The 20,613-nt window shown below is 51.9% G+C and overlaps 11 protein-coding genes across 11 annotated transcripts, besides 1 other annotated feature; 5 read left to right on the plus strand and 6 right to left on the minus strand.

Moving 5' to 3' along the window:
• Window positions 1-20,613: part of a sequence feature (contig 1.122 1..214949(-1)) that runs on past both edges of the window.
• Window positions 1,031-2,578, plus strand: ANIA_07149 (SNG1 family protein; the record flags this gene model as incomplete). The annotated part of the gene is made up of 3 exons (XM_659661.2): window positions 1,031-1,266; window positions 1,322-2,377; window positions 2,430-2,578. Exons 1-3 carry the CDS (start codon window positions 1,155-1,157, stop codon window positions 2,576-2,578), a joined length of 1,317 nt encoding a protein of 438 aa, XP_664753.2. The 5' UTR covers window positions 1,031-1,154.
• ANIA_07148 (uncharacterized protein) lies at window positions 2,616-3,700 on the minus strand. Its single transcript, XM_659660.2, has one exon. The coding sequence runs from the start codon at window positions 3,577-3,579 to the stop codon at window positions 3,091-3,093; it is 489 nt and encodes a 162-aa protein (XP_664752.1). The 5' UTR covers window positions 3,580-3,700; the 3' UTR covers window positions 2,616-3,090.
• Window positions 4,665-6,190, minus strand: ANIA_07147 (putative MFS transporter; the record flags this gene model as incomplete). Its single annotated transcript, XM_659659.1, has 3 exons — window positions 4,665-5,825; window positions 5,879-5,893; window positions 5,942-6,190. 3 exons carry the CDS (start codon window positions 6,188-6,190, stop codon window positions 4,665-4,667), a joined length of 1,425 nt encoding a protein of 474 aa, XP_664751.1.
• Window positions 6,474-8,089, minus strand: erg6 (sterol 24-C-methyltransferase). The gene is made up of 3 exons (XM_659658.2): window positions 7,698-8,089; window positions 7,604-7,638; window positions 6,474-7,549 (listed from the first exon to the last, which is right to left on the minus strand). The coding sequence occupies exons 1-3, from the start codon at window positions 7,899-7,901 to the stop codon at window positions 6,655-6,657; spliced, it is 1,134 nt and encodes a 377-aa protein (XP_664750.1). The 5' UTR covers window positions 7,902-8,089; the 3' UTR covers window positions 6,474-6,654.
• slt11 lies at window positions 8,596-9,830 on the plus strand. Its single transcript, XM_050611922.1, has one exon. The coding sequence runs from the start codon at window positions 8,627-8,629 to the stop codon at window positions 9,758-9,760; it is 1,134 nt and encodes a 377-aa protein (XP_050467892.1). The 5' UTR covers window positions 8,596-8,626; the 3' UTR covers window positions 9,761-9,830.
• Window positions 10,318-10,850, minus strand: ANIA_07144 (protein MZM1; the record flags this gene model as incomplete). Its single annotated transcript, XM_659656.2, has 3 exons — window positions 10,318-10,460; window positions 10,540-10,716; window positions 10,775-10,850. 3 exons carry the CDS (start codon window positions 10,848-10,850, stop codon window positions 10,366-10,368), a joined length of 348 nt encoding a protein of 115 aa, XP_664748.1. The 3' UTR covers window positions 10,318-10,365.
• On the plus strand, window positions 11,096-12,624 carry ANIA_07143 (putative ribosome associated DnaJ chaperone Zuotin; the record flags this gene model as incomplete). The annotated part of the gene is made up of 3 exons (XM_659655.2): window positions 11,096-11,299; window positions 11,375-11,515; window positions 11,575-12,624. Exons 1-3 carry the CDS (start codon window positions 11,147-11,149, stop codon window positions 12,622-12,624), a joined length of 1,344 nt encoding a protein of 447 aa, XP_664747.1. The 5' UTR covers window positions 11,096-11,146.
• Window positions 13,328-14,675, plus strand: ANIA_07142 (protein pacA; the record flags this gene model as incomplete). The annotated part of the gene is made up of 2 exons (XM_659654.1): window positions 13,328-13,516; window positions 13,575-14,675. The coding sequence occupies 2 exons, from the start codon at window positions 13,328-13,330 to the stop codon at window positions 14,673-14,675; spliced, it is 1,290 nt and encodes a 429-aa protein (XP_664746.1).
• Window positions 14,761-16,314, minus strand: ANIA_07141 (aldehyde dehydrogenase family protein; the record flags this gene model as incomplete). The annotated part of the gene is made up of 4 exons (XM_050611923.1): window positions 14,761-14,886; window positions 14,938-15,349; window positions 15,394-15,866; window positions 15,913-16,314. The coding sequence occupies 4 exons, from the start codon at window positions 16,312-16,314 to the stop codon at window positions 14,773-14,775; spliced, it is 1,401 nt and encodes a 466-aa protein (XP_050467893.1). The 3' UTR covers window positions 14,761-14,772.
• Window positions 17,181-18,523, plus strand: ANIA_07140 (D-serine ammonia-lyase DSD1; the record flags this gene model as incomplete). The annotated part of the gene is made up of 3 exons (XM_659652.1): window positions 17,181-17,339; window positions 17,388-17,504; window positions 17,555-18,523. 3 exons carry the CDS (start codon window positions 17,181-17,183, stop codon window positions 18,521-18,523), a joined length of 1,245 nt encoding a protein of 414 aa, XP_664744.1.
• Window positions 18,526-20,318, minus strand: ANIA_07139 (dienelactone hydrolase). Its single transcript, XM_050611925.1, has 3 exons — window positions 20,043-20,318; window positions 19,558-19,995; window positions 18,526-19,503 (listed from the first exon to the last, which is right to left on the minus strand). The coding sequence occupies exons 1-3, from the start codon at window positions 20,278-20,280 to the stop codon at window positions 18,680-18,682; spliced, it is 1,500 nt and encodes a 499-aa protein (XP_050467894.1). The 5' UTR covers window positions 20,281-20,318; the 3' UTR covers window positions 18,526-18,679.

Consider the following 20,613-nt stretch of genomic DNA (forward strand, 5'->3'; position numbering starts at 1 on the left):
CAGGGTGGGTGCAGTTTAACTGTTTGGTTACCTGTCTCCCCATCAGCATTCCTTCCACCTATAGTGGTATTTCATAATAAGACTGAATTTCATGTCCGCGCAGTCTCAGAGTCACCTTAGTCAGGCGAGTCCAAATCTCTATCACGAGTACCGCCCGGTAGAAGTTTCGACTGCGCTCGAGAAGCCGCCTATGGCGGATGCTCTTACTCTGATGGTTCCCGAGGCAGCTCTGCTCAATAGCATAAGCTAGCGTATAGTGACCTCTATTATCATCCTTGCAGTAGCCGTCGAATGTTCGATATCGTCACAATCAAGTGTCTGCCTAGTATAGTTGGCAATTGTCTATCTTCATCCGAGCCGTCCAGTCTGAAATGCTCGAGAGGCCGTCAGTCGCTGCTCAATCAGCCAAGGCCCGGCCTTCTCAAAGAATGCAATGTCTGATAATCCCAAATTATGAGGTCGAGCAATATCATCCCAGTTATACCAATCCAGGAGCCTACTCTTTATCTGACAGCGAGGTCCTGATATCGAAATCGGCCGATTGTCACGGTCCCGGTCAGACGCGCCGGGAGATACCTTCCAAGAACGATCACATGGCGCCACGACTAGGGCAGGTATGCATTTGATAGTTCTGCATCAAATCCCTACAGAGAGTGACACAAACGATCACTGCGGTGTCCAGGGCAGCAACGCATAGAAGGGAGAATGTACCGGATCAAATTTGGGATCTGGGATGGTCGACATTGTGTGAGCATGCCAGCGGAAGAAAACAGTCATCAGCGTTCGTTTTAGAATGCAAATTCGATGCAGAGGCACCCCTCTTCTTCCCTGAGGTCATATTGGCCTATTGGAGGACGTTGCAGAACGCTACGATGAGAGTACAATCGGCTAAACGGCAGCGCGTAATCTGATCGATAAGCAACGCCAAGAAAACAGCGTGACCGCATTGGTAATCCGACCTCCGCCCGGTTCCATTCCGTCTTCAACGCTCAAGGCTTTGGGGCCATGGACTCAACTCCTGGGCCCATTGGCCATAGGGAGGTCCGAATGCGGCCGAATGTGGCCGGGCCTTAAATGGCGCATTGTCCCAGCCTAATTATCTTTTTTTGAGCCCTCCCGCGTATCCGTCCTGTCGCAGTTGCAGTGCACCCATAATGGCCGACTCTGAGGCCGGAGAGAAGCCCTCCCCCAAGCCCGCTGTCGGCTTTTGGGACCCTTCCCTGGAGCCGGTACGACGTCAGGTATTCACCAAATGGGCCCGCACAGGTACGGCTACCTTTTTTGGTTTATTTTTAGCGAGTAAGAGCTGACTATTGTCCAGTGTTGCTGCTCTGTACGTTCATCCTCTGCGTCCTGTCCTTGTACTGGGCCGTCCAGTTCCGCTCCGATGACAAACTGTCGAACCTCAAAGTATGGGTAGTGGATTTCGACAACTCGCAAGATGGCGATGCGCTCATTGGGCCTGCGGTCACAAATTTGGCAGCGCAGCTGGGGACGGAGAGCCAGAACTTGGGCTATACCATCAAATCCGCAGCCGATTTCGAGGACCCCGTCGCCGTCGTGCAAGCCGTTTATGACGAGCACTGCTGGGCCGCAATTATCGTCAACCCGGACGCAACCAATCTCCTTCGCGGCGCAGTCAATGGAAACACCTCGTACAATCCGTCCGACGCTGCGCAATTTGTCATCATCTCAGCGCGAGACGAGACTACCGTCTCAAGCTACATAACACCCAGCTTTAACGCCTTTGAACTCCAGCTGCGCGCACAGTTCGGCCCTGAATGGGTGCGCAATCTCACCCAGCAGTCCACGAACCTCAGTTCAGTCGCGCCCCAGGCAATCAACCCGGCCGTCGCATTCAGCACCCTCGACCTTCGCCCATTTGCTCCCACCGCGGCAACCCCCTCCGTTACCATCGGCCTTATCTACCTCATCATCCTGTCGTTCTTCAATTTCCCATTCATGATGCCCGTGCATGCCCTCTTCATGAAAGGCGAGACAACACTAAAAATCCCGCAATGGCTTATCTGGCGTGTCTGCTCCAGCATATGCACCTACTTCTTCCTCTCGCTCTTCTATTCGTTTGTCTCGCTCGCCTTCCAAATCCCGTTCTCAAACGATCCAGCACCCGACACCGTGTCCGCCAACAACCCCAATGCCTACGGAAAAGGCTCGTTCGTGGTCTTTTGGATGCTCAATTGGGTAGGAATGGGCGCGCTGGGCTTCCCGCTTGAAAACATGTCGATGATCCTGGGGTTCCCGTACAGCTCCCTGTTTTTGATCTTCTGGGTTATCACGAATGTCTCGTCTGGGTTCTACGCTCTAGATGTCGCCCCTGGCTTTTTCAAGTGGGGCTATGCGTGGCCGTTGCACAGGAGTATGTTCCTCCTTCTCTATTTGATTTAGTTAAATGCTAACAATGGTCGCAGTTGTCAATGCTTTACGGACAATCCTTTTCGGCACGCATTCGAAGATTGGGCTCGATTTCGGAGTCCTTTTCGCTTGGATTGGGGTTTCTCTTGCGCTGTTCCCTGTCGCGACCTTCATCATGCGGTGGAAAATGCGGAGGGGGTTGTAAGCAGGCAATCAGAACCAAACAATATGGAATACCAGTGTATATAATAAATGTATAGAATAAAATATATAGAATATAGATCGATAGAGTAATCAGATAAGCTAATATTCGAAATCTGACTGCATGGGCAAACAAACCATTGAGCCGCACGAAGCATCATCGCGATACTTATCTTAACACAATCCTTCATCGAAAACTACCGGCAGCCATGACCATGGCAAGATAAGAAACCGCAATCGAGATGATGTAGGTCAAAAAAAAAATTGTCGAGGCAAACAAACAAATATGTAGATAAACCCATTAATTAAACCACCTCACCGTACCGTAATTACAATGAAGTATATATCCAGCCCATACAAATGCAGGCTCAATATTATGATACAACAAAAGACCGACAAAGTTCCGCCTGAGGCAATTCATTCCGCCCCATTCAGGTGATTCATTCCCTCCTCTTTCTTCCATCCTCGGTCTCATCCAGACAGCCAGGTCTTGGATGCTAGCAAGAGGCCTTCGCATCACGCCACAACCCCCAAAAGCGCGGAGCAGAACAACATGCCCAAGATCCCCAGCCCGGCCTTGTTGACGACCTGCTGAGCAGGCGCCGCATTATCCGAGTTCGTCGGTTCGGCGGCGTCCCCTGTCGCGGTCGCATCACTGTCATCGTCGTCGTCACTACCGGATGTCGAGCTGGGCACCGCCGCCGTAGCCGTCTCTGTCAAGTTACCGCCGCAGAAGACATCATTGTAGCTAGCGCCGTTGCTCTGAATGCAATCTAGCAGATCCTGGCCGGACTGTCCTTGCGCGAGACAATAAAAGCCGCAGTCATCATTGTAGTCTTCCACCTCCGCTACACCACAGCATTTCTCCATGATGGAAGAGTAGTTTCCAGAAGTCGAGCGGACGGCGCACGCGACGTCCTGCACGGGGATGATCCAGGCATTGCCCGTGCAGGTTGGCGTCGCCGCGGTCGAGGCGGAAGTGGAAGTACTGGTTGTAGCGGACATTTTGTTTGGTGGATGAATCTATAGATCAGGTAGATAGAGCGAGTGTGGAGCGAGTGCGGTCGAGATATGAGCGTGAGACAAGAGTGGATTGACGAGGTCTTCGTAGAGGTAGAGATGGGATAAAAGACTGATTAAAAATTCTGCGAGGGAATTGGGGAAAGGGTGAGATTTATGGGAAAGCAAGTCTGCCACAGGACGTGTCTCACGATTCTGCCCTGCCCCAGTGCCAGCCCGGTTCTATAATTATCCAAGACACTTGACCGCAGGGCCAATAACATTCAACCAAGACTCAATTCTGCCGAACCATTAAATCATAATTAGGACTTTGTTGGCCCAGCTGTGGTCGTAGCACAGCTGCGTGGCTGAGCGCCTATGGTTCACCCAGCTATACGAGCAGTCTCCATACCAAGGTATACAAGTATATTCCGGGGTATTACCGACAGCCTTGTAACTGGAGCCTTCTAGATGACTCGGGGATCCACTCTGCTTGAAAACTTGGACCCGTCTTTATTTCGATCATAATATGGCGTAGTCATGATAAGAGTCATGACGAGTCGGGCAGTTAGATATAATTCTGCTGAAATTATATGAAAGTTGGGCAAGAAATATAAATACATGCAGGCTATAAAGTTTCCCCCTCGCAGCCCAAACCCAAACCGAGCTGTGGCGCAGGCTCAGTCACAACTATAGGACGCCTTCAGCTTAGAGCCTTAATCAGATCACCGCCATTTATCTAGGGGTCCCAAATCAGTGAGTCCCACGTCAATGAAAATCACATATTATTAAAGCCACATATTATTCCATTCATCATTTATTCCATTCCTTGTGCTACTGCGTACTTGAGCACTCAGTAAGTATATACAATTGTACTCGTGGTACCCGTTGTACTTTTGTACTCGTTATATTCAGAGTATATTATATTAGTTATTGCCTGGGAGGAAGTGCTCCCGTCTCGTCCTACCCAGCATGTTTTCATGCACAGGAGCTCTCCCCTGCAATTCATTTACGTTTCAGGAAAGCGCCCTAGCTGGAGCCCGATGGCCACTTCAGCAATCGATTACTCATATGGGTCGACAGCACAATAGCTACCGCTTGCCCATTCTCGGCAGCGCACACCAGAGCAGCAGAATGCCCCCAGACAAGGCAATTGCAAATGGCGGAAGCACCTCGACCCCTTTCGCTTGCGCGACGGCGCCAACAGCGAAGGGCAGAACGGCAGCACCGCTGGCCCCAAACGCCGCAGCAAAGCCAATTGCACTAACGTGCAGCGCACGAGGCAGGAGACGCGTAGCCACCACGACCGCACCAGGAAACATCGGGCCCAGCCAGAACCCTTGGAAGGAGACGGCGATAATCGAGGCGTAAAAGTTCGGTACGAGGTAGAAGACCAGCGCGAAGGCGATAGAGATGACTAAGTATATGGCGATGCCGAATTTCTCGCCAATCCTGGGCGTTACGAACCCCAGGACGACGCGGCCGACTGTGATCCCGAGCCAGTACCCCGTTGAGCCCATCCCGCTCGCGAACTCTGCGCCGTCTCGCACGCGCATGAGAAAAGTGACCACCCATCCGCCAATCGCGACTTCGGCGCCGACGTACCCGAGAAGGAAGAATGAAAGGAGCCAGGTTACCCTTGCGTATTTGGGGACAAAGAGTGCGCGCCGCACGCCGCCTTGTTCGTCTGATGTTTCGACCGATTGGGAACGTTCGGTTTCTGCTCTAAAGGCGGCGGCGTCCGAATCCCAGAAGGCCCAGAGGCAGGAGGCTAACTCGATAGCGGCGCATGCAACCTGGCAGTATCCATCAGTGCGCTCGTCGATAGACATTCTGATAGCATTGCTCACCATGATATAATAAAAATAAAACCAGCCCACACCGGCCTCGGTAATCAGACTCGTCGCAACAAGCGGCGCCATCACCGCGCCGAGTCCATAGAGTCCATGCAGGAGCCCTAATATTTGGTTCGAGTCCGCCATGTTCCCTAGCCAGGCGTTCCAGGCCGAATCTGCCAGTCCATTCCCCAGTCCAGCGAATATGAATGAGACCACGAGGACGGGGTATGGAGGATGCACGCAGTTGACAATGTAAGCGAGCAGGTGGCAGCCTGGTGAGAGCCATGCGATGCCGCGCTGGCCAAGATGCCGGTGGAGTGTGTTGTTTGTGACGGCCGCTAGTGTGTACCCGCCTATTGGGGAGAGAAATACGAGAGATACCGTCGTGTAGGAGAGGTTGTAGTATTCTTCGAGCTGGACATTGTTAGAAATCGACGAATGCGGTGAGTCAACACCGGTACACTCACATATGGGAGAAGAGGCTGAGGTTGTTAGTATAGTTCATCGAGAATAGAAAAAGAAGATCTCACGCCATATGCTGCATCATTCGCGCCCATTACCAGAAACGCCCAGAAGGTTGCGACCGTCTTGACAACGTTCGAACGAGGATAGTTCCAACGTTCTACTTGGCGGTCATGTCCAAATATATTGCTATCACTTCCCCGCAAATCGGGCTGCGAGGGCACGGCCTTCTCGGCGTCTCTGGCATCGTGAGGTGGGTGTAATTGTGACAGTGGTTGTGGTTGTGGTTGGGGCTGTATCTCTGCGCTTGCTGCCATTTCAACTAGGCTGTAGACCAAGATAATCTAACGTTGAAGAAGCAGAAACAGAGCCCGACTTTATAGCTTGGAGATCTGATTTCCAGTTGGCCATTTTGCCCAAATGGGCAAGTCTCTCAGCTCCCCGCTGAACCAAGAGTCCAAGGCCCTAGGCTGGTTAGTCTCCGCTGTATACTTGGTTAGACTGTGGGCTTCCTAACTAAACAGGAAAGCCGACGAGTCGCGGTCCTGTCGGGTCCTCAGTACGCCCCGTACGGATTAGACAAGCGCACCTGAAGGGAAAAAGAAGTTTTGATCTATTAATCTAGATATACATCATAACCATAGCGCATGCTCCGGTTCGTAGGACAAATCATCGGGCGGTACAATGAAACAAAGGAAAGCAACAAGAAGATACTGAGACGATTATTAAATATGATAGACCGCCTGCACGAAAGAAATGCTGGTCATTGTACATTAGTGCCTTACTCAGGCTTGCGTGCAACCATCAGGTACATCGGAGTGAAGAGCTTCTTCTCACCACCGGCGACAAGGCAGTCCGCCGCCAACGCCAGGCTATCGGCGGTCTTCTGTGTTCCCTGGGGAATGAGCTTAATGGTCTCCATGGCGCCGACAAAGCGGTGGACCAAGCCACGTCCCCACCATGTCATCCGAGCAATAGTGAAGAAATCCCATGGCGAAGTCATATGCTTGAAGGAACCTGCAAGAGGGTAGTACCACGGAATCTCATCTGGTCGGTCAGCCAGATCCTCGTGGTGCAAAAGCTCAAGGCCGGCCTCCTTGATGGCAGCCAGACCTTCGGACACCTTGACCATGTTGGAGATACCGTCACCCTGCTCGATACCGAGACGGATCTTGCGGTGCTCGGGGTTGTCATTGTCGTAAGCGTCAGTCATGAGCCACTCGTAAACACCAAAGACACCGCCAGGCTTGAGAACTCGCATGATCTCCTTGTAGACACCGGCAAGTTCAGGAGCGTGGACAGTAGCCTCAATGGCATAAACAGCGTCGAATGAGTTGTCAGGGAACTGCATCTGCATGAAATCACCCTTGACGAAGTTCAACTTGTGGCTCAGTCCCTCACGTTCAGCATAGCGAGTCGCACGCTGGATCTGGTAGTCGTTGTTGTTCAGACCAGTAACATGGGCGTCAGTGAACTTGACAATCTCGCGGGCGGGACCGCCGACACCACAACCAACATCGAGCACCTTCATGCCAGGTTTGATGCCCATCTGGTGAGCGAGGTAGTGTTCGTGGCGAGCGATGGCCTGGTAGAAGGGCTCTCCGTACGCAAAGCGGCAGAAGTGGAATGATGTACCCCATCCGTATTCGTAGAGATCGGTAGCAAGGTTGTAGTAACTGTGACGGTTAGCAATGCTGTTTCCACCTCATTTTCCTATCTTGTGAACGTACTGTCGGGTCAACGTGGCATACTCGGCGCGACGAGCCTAATCGCACTAAGCGTTAGCAAAAGGCCTTATCTCAGTAGATTCAGCAGTAAACTTACCTCACGAATCTCTTCTGTTTCAGTCTCAGCAGACTTGTTGTCCCAGTGCTTGAAGTACTCGTCAACGGCGGCCTTCTGAGCGGCAGCGCTCTTCTGGCGCATGGCAGCGAAACCTCCTTTAGCCTGAGCAGAGTTTCCGTGCATGGCAGCGTTGAACTCAGCATCGCGCTGGTGGTTCTCCTTCTCTAAAGCAGTGGGAGCCATTGTGAATTGAATTGACAGTGAATCGAAAAGTAGGAGGTTGAAAAGGGGGGAGGCGAAAGGATCTCGAAGATCTCAGTAAGTCGAGGGAAGCAAGAACAAACGATTGTACAATCACGACACCGCAAAGCCTGCAGATTGACAGTCTTTATAACGCAGGAGAAATTGGGAACAGCCCGAGGTGTCTCGGAGAGAATGACAAGAAGAAATGGAAGATTGGAAATACGCGATGAATACGATGGCCAGAAGAAAGTCCAGAAAGGAGGTGACCGGCTTTTTTAGTCACTTAGCCAATCACAGTTGGTTTGGTCGGTAGAGCCTACGCAGTGTGCTAACTGCATTGGGGCTAGTATGGGGTTGATCCAGAGTCCCTGACAGCGGAGGTCGAGAAACTCAGAGCATCCAGTGCACCGAAGCCCAGTGCGGAGTGCTCCTTACGCGATACGACTTGAGTTGCGCGGAAAGAATCTATTGAGCTGGGCTGGGGTTGTCGTAATAAGATTATCCTGCAGCCTGCGGTTGAGCATGATATAATGTTGCGTATTCGATACGATAGATCGGCTAAGGAGCCACTGCCACTGTAGCCATTGCTTGAAGCCTAGACTACTATCACGTGTTACGCTTATATAATTTCTTTCCAGCCACTGTCACCGCCACAGCTCAGCATATCGATAATCTGCGAGTTCAAGTCATATTCCGTCCCATTGACCTAGCTACCCAACACGAACATGCCACCCCAAATCAAACAGGATCTCAATCGGTCAGGATGGGAGACCACCGACTTCCCATCAGTCTGCGAAAACTGCCTCCCTGAGAACCCATACGTGCAGATGCTCAAGGAGGATTATGGCGCCGAATGCAAGATCTGCACCCGCCCTTTCACCATCTTCCGCTGGAAAGCCGACCGGACGGCCCGCACCAAGCGCACGAATATTTGCCTTACCTGCGCCCGGTTAAAGAACTGCTGCCAATGCTGCATGCTCGATTTGTCGTTCGGTTTACCCATTGTGGTCCGCGATGCCGCGCTGAAGATGGTGGCGCCCGGTCCGCAGAGCTCGATCAACCGTGAATACTACGCACAGGGCCACGAGAAAGAGATTGAGGAAGGACGGGGTGCTGTGGAGGAATACGAAAAGACTGATGAGAAAGCTCGCGAGTTGCTGCGAAGGCTCGCCAACAGCGAACCTTACTATAGGAAGCCGAGGCAGCTGGAGGCGCCGGAGGAAGATGGAGAGACGCAAGGCCCATCAGATGCTACGGTGGTCAGGAGCCGTTATGGTAACGGGCCAGGGCCGGTACGAACAAGTGAGAGCAGAAGAGGTACACCACTACCTGGGCGGGGTCGAGGAGGTGTGCGCGGCGGGCGACCATTCCCTGGTACCGCGCAGCTTCCGCCATCGCAGGCAGATATACTCCCACCCGCTGACCCCAACATTACTTCTCTTTTCGTTACCGGTGTTGAGGACGATCTCCCCGAGCACGCTTTACGATCATTCTTTGTGCAGTTTGGTCAGCTCCGGTCTCTCGTCTGTTCGCATCGCGCTCATTGCGCCTTTATCAACTACGCCGCCCGTGAATCCGCCGAAGCGGCCGCTAAACATTGCCAAGGCAAAGCTGTTGTCCAGGGTTGTCCTCTTCGAGTTCGGTGGGGTAAGCCCAAGGCGTTGGATAACATGGACCGGGAGGAGCGATTAAAGTATGCTCGTGAGGGTCGGCAGGCTGTGGGGTCTTTGGGGAACGCCGATCAAGGGACGAAGGCCATCACGGCGGGTACTGAGAAGGAACAAATACCCCGTCAAGTGGCTGTTGCTCCTCCTCCTGGCAGTGGGGAAGTTCAGTACTCGAGTATGTCTGGTGATTAGATATTTCTATGTAGGGACGTTATGGGTCCAGGCTCTTGGAGCTTCATGTTATTAAGCGGGCGTTTGTATGTATATTTATGCAATCTCGGATTAGTACGATTATAAATACCCAAAAGTGGAGAGGATTAGTTGCTGTCTATATTCAAAGACATTTCGTTTCTTTGTTGCTTGTATTCACGTCTAGTAGGGCGCTCAATATATATTATAGTTGCACCGGCGGAAATATGTTCGTCACATTCGGAATCGCTTCTCTTTTACTATATTAGAACTCCTAAACAATAAACCGAGAGCTGCCGCATTTGTTACCTGCATTAGATCTTATCATTTTGTAGCAAGAAGTCTTTTACGCCGGCCATTGATATCTTTATTATGCCTGCCTACCTCAGACTAAGCTCACCCCACCCCTCCGTGCTGCTTTAAGTCGGGGGTATTCAAAATAAATCAATGACCATTATAGAAGAATCACATCTATCGCTATATGGATACCCAGAACGCCGAAGGAGAGAGAACCTGGGAAGTTGGGTATACTATACAATCACCCAATGCAGTCTGCAACCAAACCTATAATACACATCACAAAATATGCTTCAATATCCAGATAGATATTATGACGAGCACGGCTTGTCGACCTTCACCTTCTTCCCTGCAACCTTGATCGAGTCGTTATCGCCACGCTCGATTTCGTCGTGTATCCGCAGTTCTAAGTAGAGACAATCGTTAGCCTTCCATTCCTACGGCCAATACAAAGACAACTCCGAGGAGTTAGGGTAAATGCGCACCCCATTTTGCATTCTCATCCTCCGCATCTCTCGCACCCTGCACGATGTTGTGGCGCAAAATGCTTGCAACTTCCAGAGCATGGTTAATTTGCATAGGTGTGTCTACGCCATATCGACGGTGCTTCTCAAAGTTCTGGCGCGCTTCTTGACGGGCAGCAAGGAGGACTCGAGTATCATCTAAGACAAGAAAGAATTAGTGGTCTGTCGACAGATGTTGACTGTGCCTGGGTCTTACTTTGGAAGGCAATGCGGGTGGCGCGGAGAACTTGGCGGTAAGCACTGAGTGCTGATACAGCAGGTTGTGAAGCCATTTTAGTCTGACAGGTATAAGCAGGCGCAAATGATTGATAAGAATACAATAACAGAAGAAGCGAACGTGGGAGAATTTAGGAGTTGTTTCGTCCCTATGTCCTACGGCCCCGGCACCTCGATGACCTCCGAAACACGCACTTACTGATTGGTAGATGATAAGGCGGCGGGTTGGGGCAGAAAAAAATATGGTCGCCCACTCTTGATTTTCGATGTTGTTCGAGACCGTCTTCTATCATCCCACCTTCGCTTTCCATCCCTATTAAAAGCGCGAGACAATTCATCGCGTCCTTGCAAGATGTCTTCCGCACAAGTTGTCGAGTTAACTCTTCCGGCTCTTCCTGCCGGCTGGTCTGCCGACAAGGAGTTCAAGGCCGTTGGCAAGCTTTCTGCAGCTACCCAGAGGAACTTGGAGCCCGTTGGGCCTCACTTCCTGGCCCACGCCCGCAGAGTGCGTTCTTCCCTCTGACTTTGTGATTCTTCTCACACAGAATCATCGCCCTTGGGCAATGCTAACAACGAGCAGAAGCGCCACCACCGCACTTTCTCTGAGGATGAGCGCATCCAGGCACAGCAGAACGTCAAGAAGACTGAAGAGGAGGAGGATGATGAGATCTCCGAGGACGAGGACCCCATGATGCTGCAGAGAGATGCCAAGGACTGGAAGGTATGTTTGTGTCTTCGATCTCCATAACACGATAAGCAGACTGTTAACTATGGATATAGAGCCAAGACCACTACGCAGTCCTCGGCCTGAGCAAGTACCGCTGGCGCGCAACTCCCGACCAGATTAAGCGTGCTCACCGCAAGAAGGTCCTCCGTCACCATCCCGACAAGAAGGCTGCTCTCGGCGACCGTGATGAGAACGATAGCTTCTTCAAGTGTATCCAGAAGGCTACCGAGATCCTGTCAGACCCCGTCAAGCGCCGGCAGTTCGACTCCGTGGACGAGGCTGCCGATGTTGAACCCCCCAGCAAGAAGGAGACTCAGAAGGGTAACTTCTACAAGCTGTGGCGCCCTGTATTTGAGAGCGAGGCCCGCTTCTCTAAGATCCAGCCTGTTCCTCAACTAGGTGACGAGAACAGCACCTTCGAGGAAGTTAACGAGTTCTACAACTTCTGGTACAACTTCGACAGCTGGCGTACTTTCGAGTACCTCGACGAGGATGTTCCCGACGACAACGAGAACCGTGACCAGAAGCGTCATGTCGAAAAGAAGAACGCCAACGCCCGCCGCAAGCGCAAGACCGAGGACACTGCCCGTCTCCGCCGCCTTGTCGACGACTGCGCTGCTCTAGACGAGCGTATCAAGAAATTCCGCAAGGCCGCTCGTGCCGATAAGGACAAGAAGCGTCTCGAGAAGGAGGCCGAGGCCAAGCGCATTGCCGAGGAGAAGGAGAAGGCCCGTCTCGAAGAAGAGCAGCGCAAGAAGGAGGCCGAGGAGGCCGCCAAGGCCGACCGTGAGAAGGCGAAGAAGGCCAAGGAGGCCGCTAAGAACGCCGCTAAGAAGAACAAGCGTGTGCTCAAGGGCTCCGTCAAGGATGTTAACTACTTCGCCGAATCCGGCGAGCCCTCTGCCGCCCAGGTCGACTCCGTCCTGACTGATGTTGACCTCATCAACAGCAAGATCGACAACGAGGAGCTTGCTTCCCTCGCTGAACGTCTCACTGCTGCAGGCAAGGATGCTGCAGCTGTCAAGAACGTCTACACTGAAGAGATTAAGCGTCTTGTTGCCGCTGGCAAAGCTAAGGAGGGTGAGGTCAAGTTCTTTGTTTAGTGTGACGGCATATTGCGCTTTCAGTACATAAAACCACCTACAGAGGTGGATAGAGATAGAGTAGATTGTCATGAGTGGTATGAAATTTACGATTCATAATAATACATTGCGTTTATTGTAGTCTATGAGCATCCCATGCCTTCAACCCATGGACAATTCATGGATAATCGGTATTTTGGGTTTGGCCCGTGATAAGCATCGCCAGCCCGTCTTGACTGCGTATGCTTGGGAAGCTTGTCAATGCGTCCTGGTGCCGGAGGGTCAGAAAGTGTGGACTAGAGACTCGAGTCGAAGCTCAGCAGCCTGCCAGACCCGCACGTGCTCAGCTGCCCCCACACTCCACTTCCTGTTCCTCTATCATACTACACTCTCTTGTCCACTCATGGCCAATTGATATGCAACGTGCGAGCATACAAGCTACGCGAGGTGGAACCTCGATTCTTCGCGAAGCCCATCTTGATGCTCGAACGCCGCGATGTAACCAATCGCGATGGCGATATTGGTTGGATCTCGAGCCGCCTGCCTCGACAGCGGCGATGAGCGACGATGGCACAAAGCTGCAGCTTTAGGCTATCTGCCGTGACTGGCAAGCTATATAAGAGAGAAAATCCCACGTCGATCTCTGTCCTCGCTCAGCTCACTGGTCCTGACTGCCACCGAACATCACCTTACCCAATAGTGGTCAACTTTGCCGGTGCCAGCCATGTATACGAAGACCCTCACTGTCCTTCTTGGAGGCCTGTCTCTGGCCTTAGCCCAGACTTCGTCGGAGCAGACCCCGTCGGCACCTGAGATTGCAGCTGCCCGGGCTACCGTCATGCCGTATTCCCCTGTCAGCAATGTCCAGGGGAAGTCTTTTCAGCGCTTCGTGAACATCTGGCTTGAAAATACTGTACGCTCTGTTCTGCTGTCATCCCTCAAACCCGACAAAGTAATAACCACTTTACCAGGACTACGACGTTGCCGCCAGCGAGAAGCATCTGGCCCGGCTCGCAAAGAAGGGCCTCACCCTCACCAACTTTTGGGCCGTCACTCATCCCTCCGAGCCAAACTACTGCGCTTCCCAAGGAGGCGATACATTCGGTATGGATAATGACGACTTCAACCAGATTCCGGCCAATATCTCCACCATTGCGGATATGTTCGACACTAAGAACATCTCCTGGGGCGAGTACCAAGAACACATGCCCTACCCCGGCTACCAGGGCTTCCGTTATCCCACTTCGGGAGACAACGACTACGTTCGTAAGCACAATCCCGCTATCCTCTACGACTCAATAACAGAGGACCCCACGCGCCTGCGCCAAATCAAGAACTTCACCTCGTTCTACGAGGACCTTAAGACCCACCGTCTGCCTCAGTACAGTTTCATCACACCGAACATGACGAACGATGGACACGACACGGACATCTCTTTCTCCGGTAGGTGGACGTGGGAGTTCCTGATTGACCTGCTGGACAACGAGTACTTCACCAACGACACGCTGATCCTCTTAACTTTCGACGAGAACGACACCTACGAGCTAGGCAATAAGATTTTCTCTTTCCTGCTTGGTGGTGCTGTCCCTAAGGACCTCATCGGGAAGGAAGACGACACCTTCTACACTCACTACAGTATCATCTCGTCTTTGTCTGCCAACTTCGGCCTTCCCAGTTTAGGCCGCTGGGACTGCGGCGCAAACCTGCTTTCTTTCCTTGCTGAGAAGGTCGGGTACACGAACTATGAAGTCGATACGAGCAACCTGTACCTGAATGTTTCGTATAACGGACCCATGGCTGCGGGTGAATACTCTCAGAAGACCTACGAGTGGCCGATTCCTGCGACCGAGGGTCAGTGTTCCGGTGGTTATGGGATCCTGGACGTGGTCAGGAAGACCTACGCCGGGTTGACCGCTACGCATGACTACACCAGTCCCGTGCCTTTTGATGTGAAGACCGGTAACAGTGTGGGCATCGAGTACAGTCGCACACTTAAGGGTGGGAGGCACGAGAGGTATGTCACAGGGTTCGGGAAGACGAACGAGACCAGTGGCGCACGCAAGTCCTCGTAAAAGATATCTTGCTTTAATAGGAGATAAAAGTTATAAACAGCGACGTGAGAATTAATGTATGTTTATGTATATATCTATGAGATCAACAGAACTATATTTAACCGTGGGTTGTACGGATGTGGAAGCTCTTCAGCTTGTAGAATGCGTCAAACGCTTGCGGACCGAGCGAGCAGCCCAAGCCAGAGCTCTTCCAGCCAATCCATGCGAGGTCCTGATTTGCAGTTAGTATCATATTCGATGCATAGTGGGTTTTGCCACGAACCGGAGAAGGATAATCACAACGATTGATGAAGACGGTTCCCGCCTCGATACGCTCAATCAAGTCCTCTCCTGCCTTGATATCCTTGGTCCAGACGCTAGCAGTCAGACCATAGTCACTGTCATTCATAAGCGCCACTGCCTCATCGTCGCTCTGCACCTTCATAATAGGAACAACAGGGCCAAAAGTCTCTTCGCGCATGACGCGCATGTCGTGCGATACATTAGTGAGGACGCGTGGGGCGATGAAGCTTCCTTCACTGGGAATTTTCGCGAAAGTAGGGTTCTCGGGGGTCGAGTCCACAGCACCGCGTGACAATGCGTCGTCAATGTGGGCTTGAATGTTCTTGACAGCTTGATGGGAGATCACGGGGCCAGTGGTAGTAGCCTTGTCGAGAGGGTCGCCGAGTTTGTATCTACATTCGTTAATGATGTTCTTGATTCAGGGTGAGAGACGTACGTTGCTAGCTCCTTTCGAACCTCGGCTACGAAAGCGTCGTGCACATCTGCATGCACATAAATCCGCTCGATTGAGCAGCAGCTCTGGCCAGAGTTAAAGACTGCGCCGTCCACAACCTGCGCGGCAGTGTACGCGAGATCCGCATCGGCACGGACGTAAGCCGGGTCATTGCCTCCAAGCTCCAAGTTCAGTGGCAAGATTCGGCCGGCGGTCGCCTGGCGGAGACGGAGACCACCCTGAGTAGAACCGACGAAAGAAACAAGCTTGATCTGGGGAATCTTGACGACCTCATCTAGAACGTCCCACGAACCCAGATGCACCACCTGCAGCACATTCTTAGGAAGACCAGCTTTCTCAAAGTATTCAGAGAGCCGATCGCCAACAAGAGGAGTCTGAGGTGAAGGACGAAGGATCACGGTGTTTCCGGCAAGGAGCGCGGGGACGAGTGCGTTGATGGTGATCAAGTAAGGATACTGACCGGTTAGCTTCCAACCCTTCGGAAAGCCTGGGGCAACTTACATTCCATGCGGTTGCAAGAAGAACAGGACCAACTGGCGCCTTCTTGACGAACCTCTTGAAACCGTTCTCCTCTTGTCCCGGGATCGTTTTGAGGGCATCCTCCGCCTGATCGATAAGGTAGTTGGCTCGCTTGCGCATGGTATCTACCTCACCGGCGGTATATGAAATCGGACGACCCATCTGTGTAGTCAACTCATGCGCAAGAGTCTCTTTGTTGGCATCGATGATTTCCAGCGCCTTAACGACGATAGCTTTGCGCTGATCGAGGGACAGTTCCCTGTAAGTGCGGAAGGCATCTTCGGAGGCTTGGGCGATCTGTCTCACTTGTTCGACCGTGACGCCGGGGTGTTCGAAAAGAACTTTGCCCGTGGAAGGCGAGAGAGTGCGGACTTGGTTTGACATATTGAGCGTTGTAAGGTAAACGAGAAGGACAGTTGTCGAGAGAGATGGAGTGACGGTGTCGATTATAAGGCGATAAGAAGTGGGGTATCGAAGCCTGAGGTATCAGCGGATCAGCAGTGGCATGCAGTGTTTAGATTTGATATTACCTGAAGCAATTGAGTACTATTATGATTGTTGGAGGGATATGGAAAGCTTTTCTGAAGCAATTTCTCTGGAGGCGAATTCTAGAGTCTGGTTGAGTTCCTGGATGACTTCAGTTGGCACCCCTCCTTCCCCGCACCGCCACTCTACATATTCGCCTCATCGAAAGCTGTCAACGATCAATAATACATATCTTCCAGGGTTGCGGTTGGAGTCGTATCGTCTATCTCATGGTCGATCGAGTGTCTCGGCTCTTATTTGCGCAGGAATTTTTCTTCTTTTTTTCTTAGACCCCGTCGTAAGGGCCAGCTGACCAGCAACTTAGTGTCCATGATTTGAGCGAGCTTCTCGCAACACAATTGCGAGGTCTGGATTCTAAAGGGCATATGCAAATTAATCTGAAAAGACGACCTGAAGTATTCAGCACTTGCGACCTTAATCAACCAATTTGCGGTTGAAGGTTCTGCCGAACACAAATACGGTGTGGGGATCCTATCTGGAACTCTGTACTGCCCATAGTTACGCTCTGTCTTTACCACTATAGACTATACCCAATATCTCTACGGTGCACGAAAGACCGTGGATCATCATCTTTCTGTGGCCTGGAATGCTCCAGCACCCCTTGCGGAGACCTCAGAATAGATAAGGACATATAAAACCCCGCTGCCCCTCGCATCGCCAGTCTCCAATTCTCCAACTCAAAATTATCTCGACAGAAACCCAACATGGACGCCTATGATTCATACATTGGAAAGCCGGTCACAGAGCTACCGACTCCGGCTCTAGTTCTGAGCAAACCGACCATTGAGCGAAACATCAAGCAGCTTCTTCAGGATGTTGAGAGGCTGGGGATTGCGTTTCGGCCGCACGTTAAGACGCTCAAGGTACAGAGCCATTCAACCAAAGCGCAGTTCGCAAGCTAATATCAATAGTCTCTTGAAGTAACAAGGATGATGCTCGGCAATGGCCAGCACCGACGCATCGTCGCCTCAACTCTCCCCGAGATCGAGGGTGCCATTCCCCTGGCAAAAGAGGGAGTTCTTGACGAGGTCTGTCTCAGCTCTTCAATCATGGGAACAGAAGACTAACAGTCGCAAAGTGCCTCTACAGCATGCCGATCTACCCAACCGTCCTCCCGCGCCTCCTCAAATTCTCGAAATCTCTCAAAATTCTCCTCATGATCGATAATGAGCAGCATATCGACGTACTGGAGAAGTTTAGTGGTTCCACAGCACCATGGCCAGTCTTTATTAAGATTGATGTGGGAACCCGCAGAGCTGGAATTCTCAACTCCTCGTCTGCTCTCCCAAATCTCGTGAAGCGCGTTGAGGAATCCTCTGCCGTAGAGCTTTATGGGTTCTACTGCCATGCAGGGCATTCCTATGCTTGTCGGACTGAGGAAAGCGCGGTTGCCGTGCTGAAGGACGAGGTTGAGGGGGTGGTTAGTGCGTCGAAGCTCCTGGGAACTGGGCGGAAAGTTGTTGTGTCGGTTGGCTCCACCCCGACGGCGCATGTGGTTAGAGAGCTTCGAGAGGTTCTGCCTGAGGGGCTGGAGCTAGAGTTACATGCTGGTATGTCTGCACCTGCCCAATTCTTACGTCTTGAAACCAGTACTGAGAGCAGCAAAGGAAACTACCCCTGCAACGACCTCCAACAAGTCTCAACCGGCCTTGTCCCTCACACTGCGCAATCCGTCCGTGTCCTAGCAGAAGTTTGCAGCGTCTATCCCGAGCGCAATGAAGCTCTGATCAATGCAGGCACAATCGCACTCACAAAAGAGACGAGCGAGTTCCCCGGTTATGGCCGAGTCACTGAGCGCCCGCAGTGGGCTGTTTTGCGAACGAGCCAGGAACACGGCATCCTAGGACTTTCGCCGGCGCCGGCTTTGTCGTTGTTGGGAGTGAATGAGGTTAAGGATGAGAAGGCTGTGGATTCCTTCAAGGTGGGCGATAAGGTGCTTCTTTATTGCCAGCATGCATGCATTACAGCAGCGGCGTATCCAACTTATTATGTTGTTGATGAGCAAGATGTTGTTCGGGAGGCTTGGGTGCCATGGAAGGGGTGGTAGTATCAGTGAATAATGAATTAATTGAATCATTGCAAATACTAAGATGCGGATAGTAAGTCAGGCTAAAGGCAACATAAGCTCATGTCAGAAAAGTGTCAGAGACATCATTAAAAGGGTATATAAAATCCTGAGGAAGTGTTTTGGGGTATGCAGTCACTAATTAGATTCAGAGTTGAGCTCGTTCTTGTCCTTCTCCTGGTCCTTCTTGTTTTCAGCTCCGTCCCGCTCTTCAACATGGCTGTTGTGGGCATCCCCATCCTCTTGACCATCCTTCAACCCTTCACCATCATCCCCAGCCTGAATGCCACTCTTCTCCCCATTTTGCTCCCCATTTTGAGGACCGGCCCTCTTCCCCTTCTTCGGCCCAGACCCCTCCGCCTCAGACTGCACAATGGGCGACTGCGGCACCGAGCTCTCGGCAACCCTACCACTCTCCCTCCTCTGCCTCGACCTTCTGATCAACCGATTATGAAACTCTGGCTCCTCTACCTCCGGGTCCTCATCCAAAATTCTCCTCGCAGCCTCGCGCCCAATAACAGGCAACCGATCAACACCCTTCTCCTGCGTCTCCTTCGGCACAAGCTTCGGGTCAAGCAGGCCCACCTGCACTAGAACACTAGCCTGATCCCAGTAGATATGCTCCGAGTAAAGCTGTTTCGCGCGCATGCTGACGATGCTGACGAGAACAATCTCGACTTTGCGGTTCGTGGGAGGAACGCCGGGGAGCATCCAGGGGATCTCTTGCGTATGTTCAAAGGAGACATACAGCTCGTCGACGACGCGATCAGCACCGACGGTGCGCGAGATTAGGCGGAGATGCATTGAAGGAGGCAGTTTGTGGAGGAAATACTGATCGTAGAACCGACGGAGGGCGCGGGAGCCCGTGGCGCCGCTTAGGGTTGGGACATAGGTGGCAGTGGGGGTAAGGTTCTTGGTGTAGTGGGACATTGTATCGCTAAGATTCATGGAGAAGAACTTGCCTGTCCGCAGGGTTAGCCATGGATTGCAATCGAATAGGGAAGATTATAACGTACCCTGCAAATGCTCCTCCCACGGCTGCTCCAGATCACCCTCCCGACCGTACGCCTTGCGCAGTACTTCAAGCGTGCGCGTAAAGGCGAGGTCTGCATCTAGCCGGTGGTACTCATCCAGGTCTACTTCCGCAAAACCCGGCTGGGCGTCCGAGTAAGTGTACGCGCGGTGTCCGATGTCGAGGAGTTCTCCCGTCCCGATTCCGGGGTTGATACGCCTGGTCGATCTCTTCTTCTTGCCCTGGAGTCCCAGAAGGGTCGGCGTCGTGACGACGTCAATGGTATCGCCAGCGAGGTGTGTTAGTATCTGCACCGACGGCGGGTATCGCGACCGAATGTCGGGGATGCTGGTAGGATAGTAGCAGATGAGCGCGCACAGGCGACTGACATTATTCGGTTTGAGATAGTAATCGAGACAGAATGCGGCGGCGTCACCGAATGCTACGATCGTCAGAGCGGGTGATACTACAGGATGGTTTCTAGCTCACCGATAACACCGTAGTTGTCGCCAACACTGAGACCCTCTTTGACCGCCATCAGGCGACGAATATACTCCTTTTCGTCTTCATGATAAGGGATGTAGATTGTGTTGAATCCCTCCTTTGACCATGCCTGGACGAACTCGGTATCGAAGTCTGGGGTTTCAGCAGTGATGATGAGACGCGCGTTTCGCGAGTTAGAGTAGAGGAATCCGCCCCCTGGGGCATTGATAGTGAGTGAAGCCATCTCAGGAGTTTGTTTTCATGAATTATCCTTATTCTTTCTCTATTCTTTCTTGTGGAGAGAGAAAATAGTGTTCCTGAATGGGAGTTTGGATAAACCAGATTTTAAAAAGTATGGTATAGCATACGTCATGGGTGTTATACAGTACGTCATGTCATCTGACAGCTGCTCTGTAGGATTAAAGGGCGGTGTTATAAGTGGGAATCAGGGCTTGAAGCTTTAAATCATGACTGGAGCTAGTCTACTCTATAGTATATTATTATTCAATCTTCTCGTCGCTTAGACCCATTCGTCTAACTCGGTATAGTATAGTGAATAAATTGCTCTTTATATAGA

The sequence above is a fragment of the Aspergillus nidulans genome, chromosome IV, assembly GCF_000011425.1.
Source record: "Aspergillus nidulans FGSC A4 chromosome IV".
NCBI lineage: Eukaryota > Fungi > Ascomycota > Eurotiomycetes > Eurotiales > Aspergillaceae > Aspergillus > Aspergillus nidulans.

Excerpts from the sequence above, each read along its gene's own strand:
- ANIA_07148 (XM_659660.2), bottom strand. The coding sequence starts at position 3,579 with ATGTCCGCTACAACCAGTACTTCCACTTCCGCCTCGACCGCGGCGACG.
- erg6 (XM_659658.2), bottom strand. The coding sequence starts at position 7,901 with ATGGCTCCCACTGCTTTAGAGAAGGAGAACCACCAGCGCGATGCTGAG. Across the intron at positions 7,639-7,697 it reads AAACAGAAGAGATTCGTGAG|GCTCGTCGCGCCGAGTATGC; the intron begins GTAAGTTTACTG and ends TAGTGCGATTAG. Across the intron at positions 7,550-7,603 it reads TATGCCACGTTGACCCGACA|TTACTACAACCTTGCTACCG; the intron begins GTACGTTCACAA and ends TAACCGTCACAG.
- slt11 (XM_050611922.1), top strand. The coding sequence starts at position 8,627 with ATGCCACCCCAAATCAAACAGGATCTCAATCGGTCAGGATGGGAGACC.
- ANIA_07139 (XM_050611925.1), bottom strand. The coding sequence starts at position 20,280 with ATGGCTTCACTCACTATCAATGCCCCAGGGGGCGGATTCCTCTACTCT. Across the intron at positions 19,996-20,042 it reads CGACAACTACGGTGTTATCG|CATTCGGTGACGCCGCCGCA; the intron begins GTGAGCTAGAAA and ends TGACGATCGTAG. Across the intron at positions 19,504-19,557 it reads GTGGGAGGAGCATTTGCAGG|GCAAGTTCTTCTCCATGAAT; the intron begins GTACGTTATAAT and ends CCCTGCGGACAG.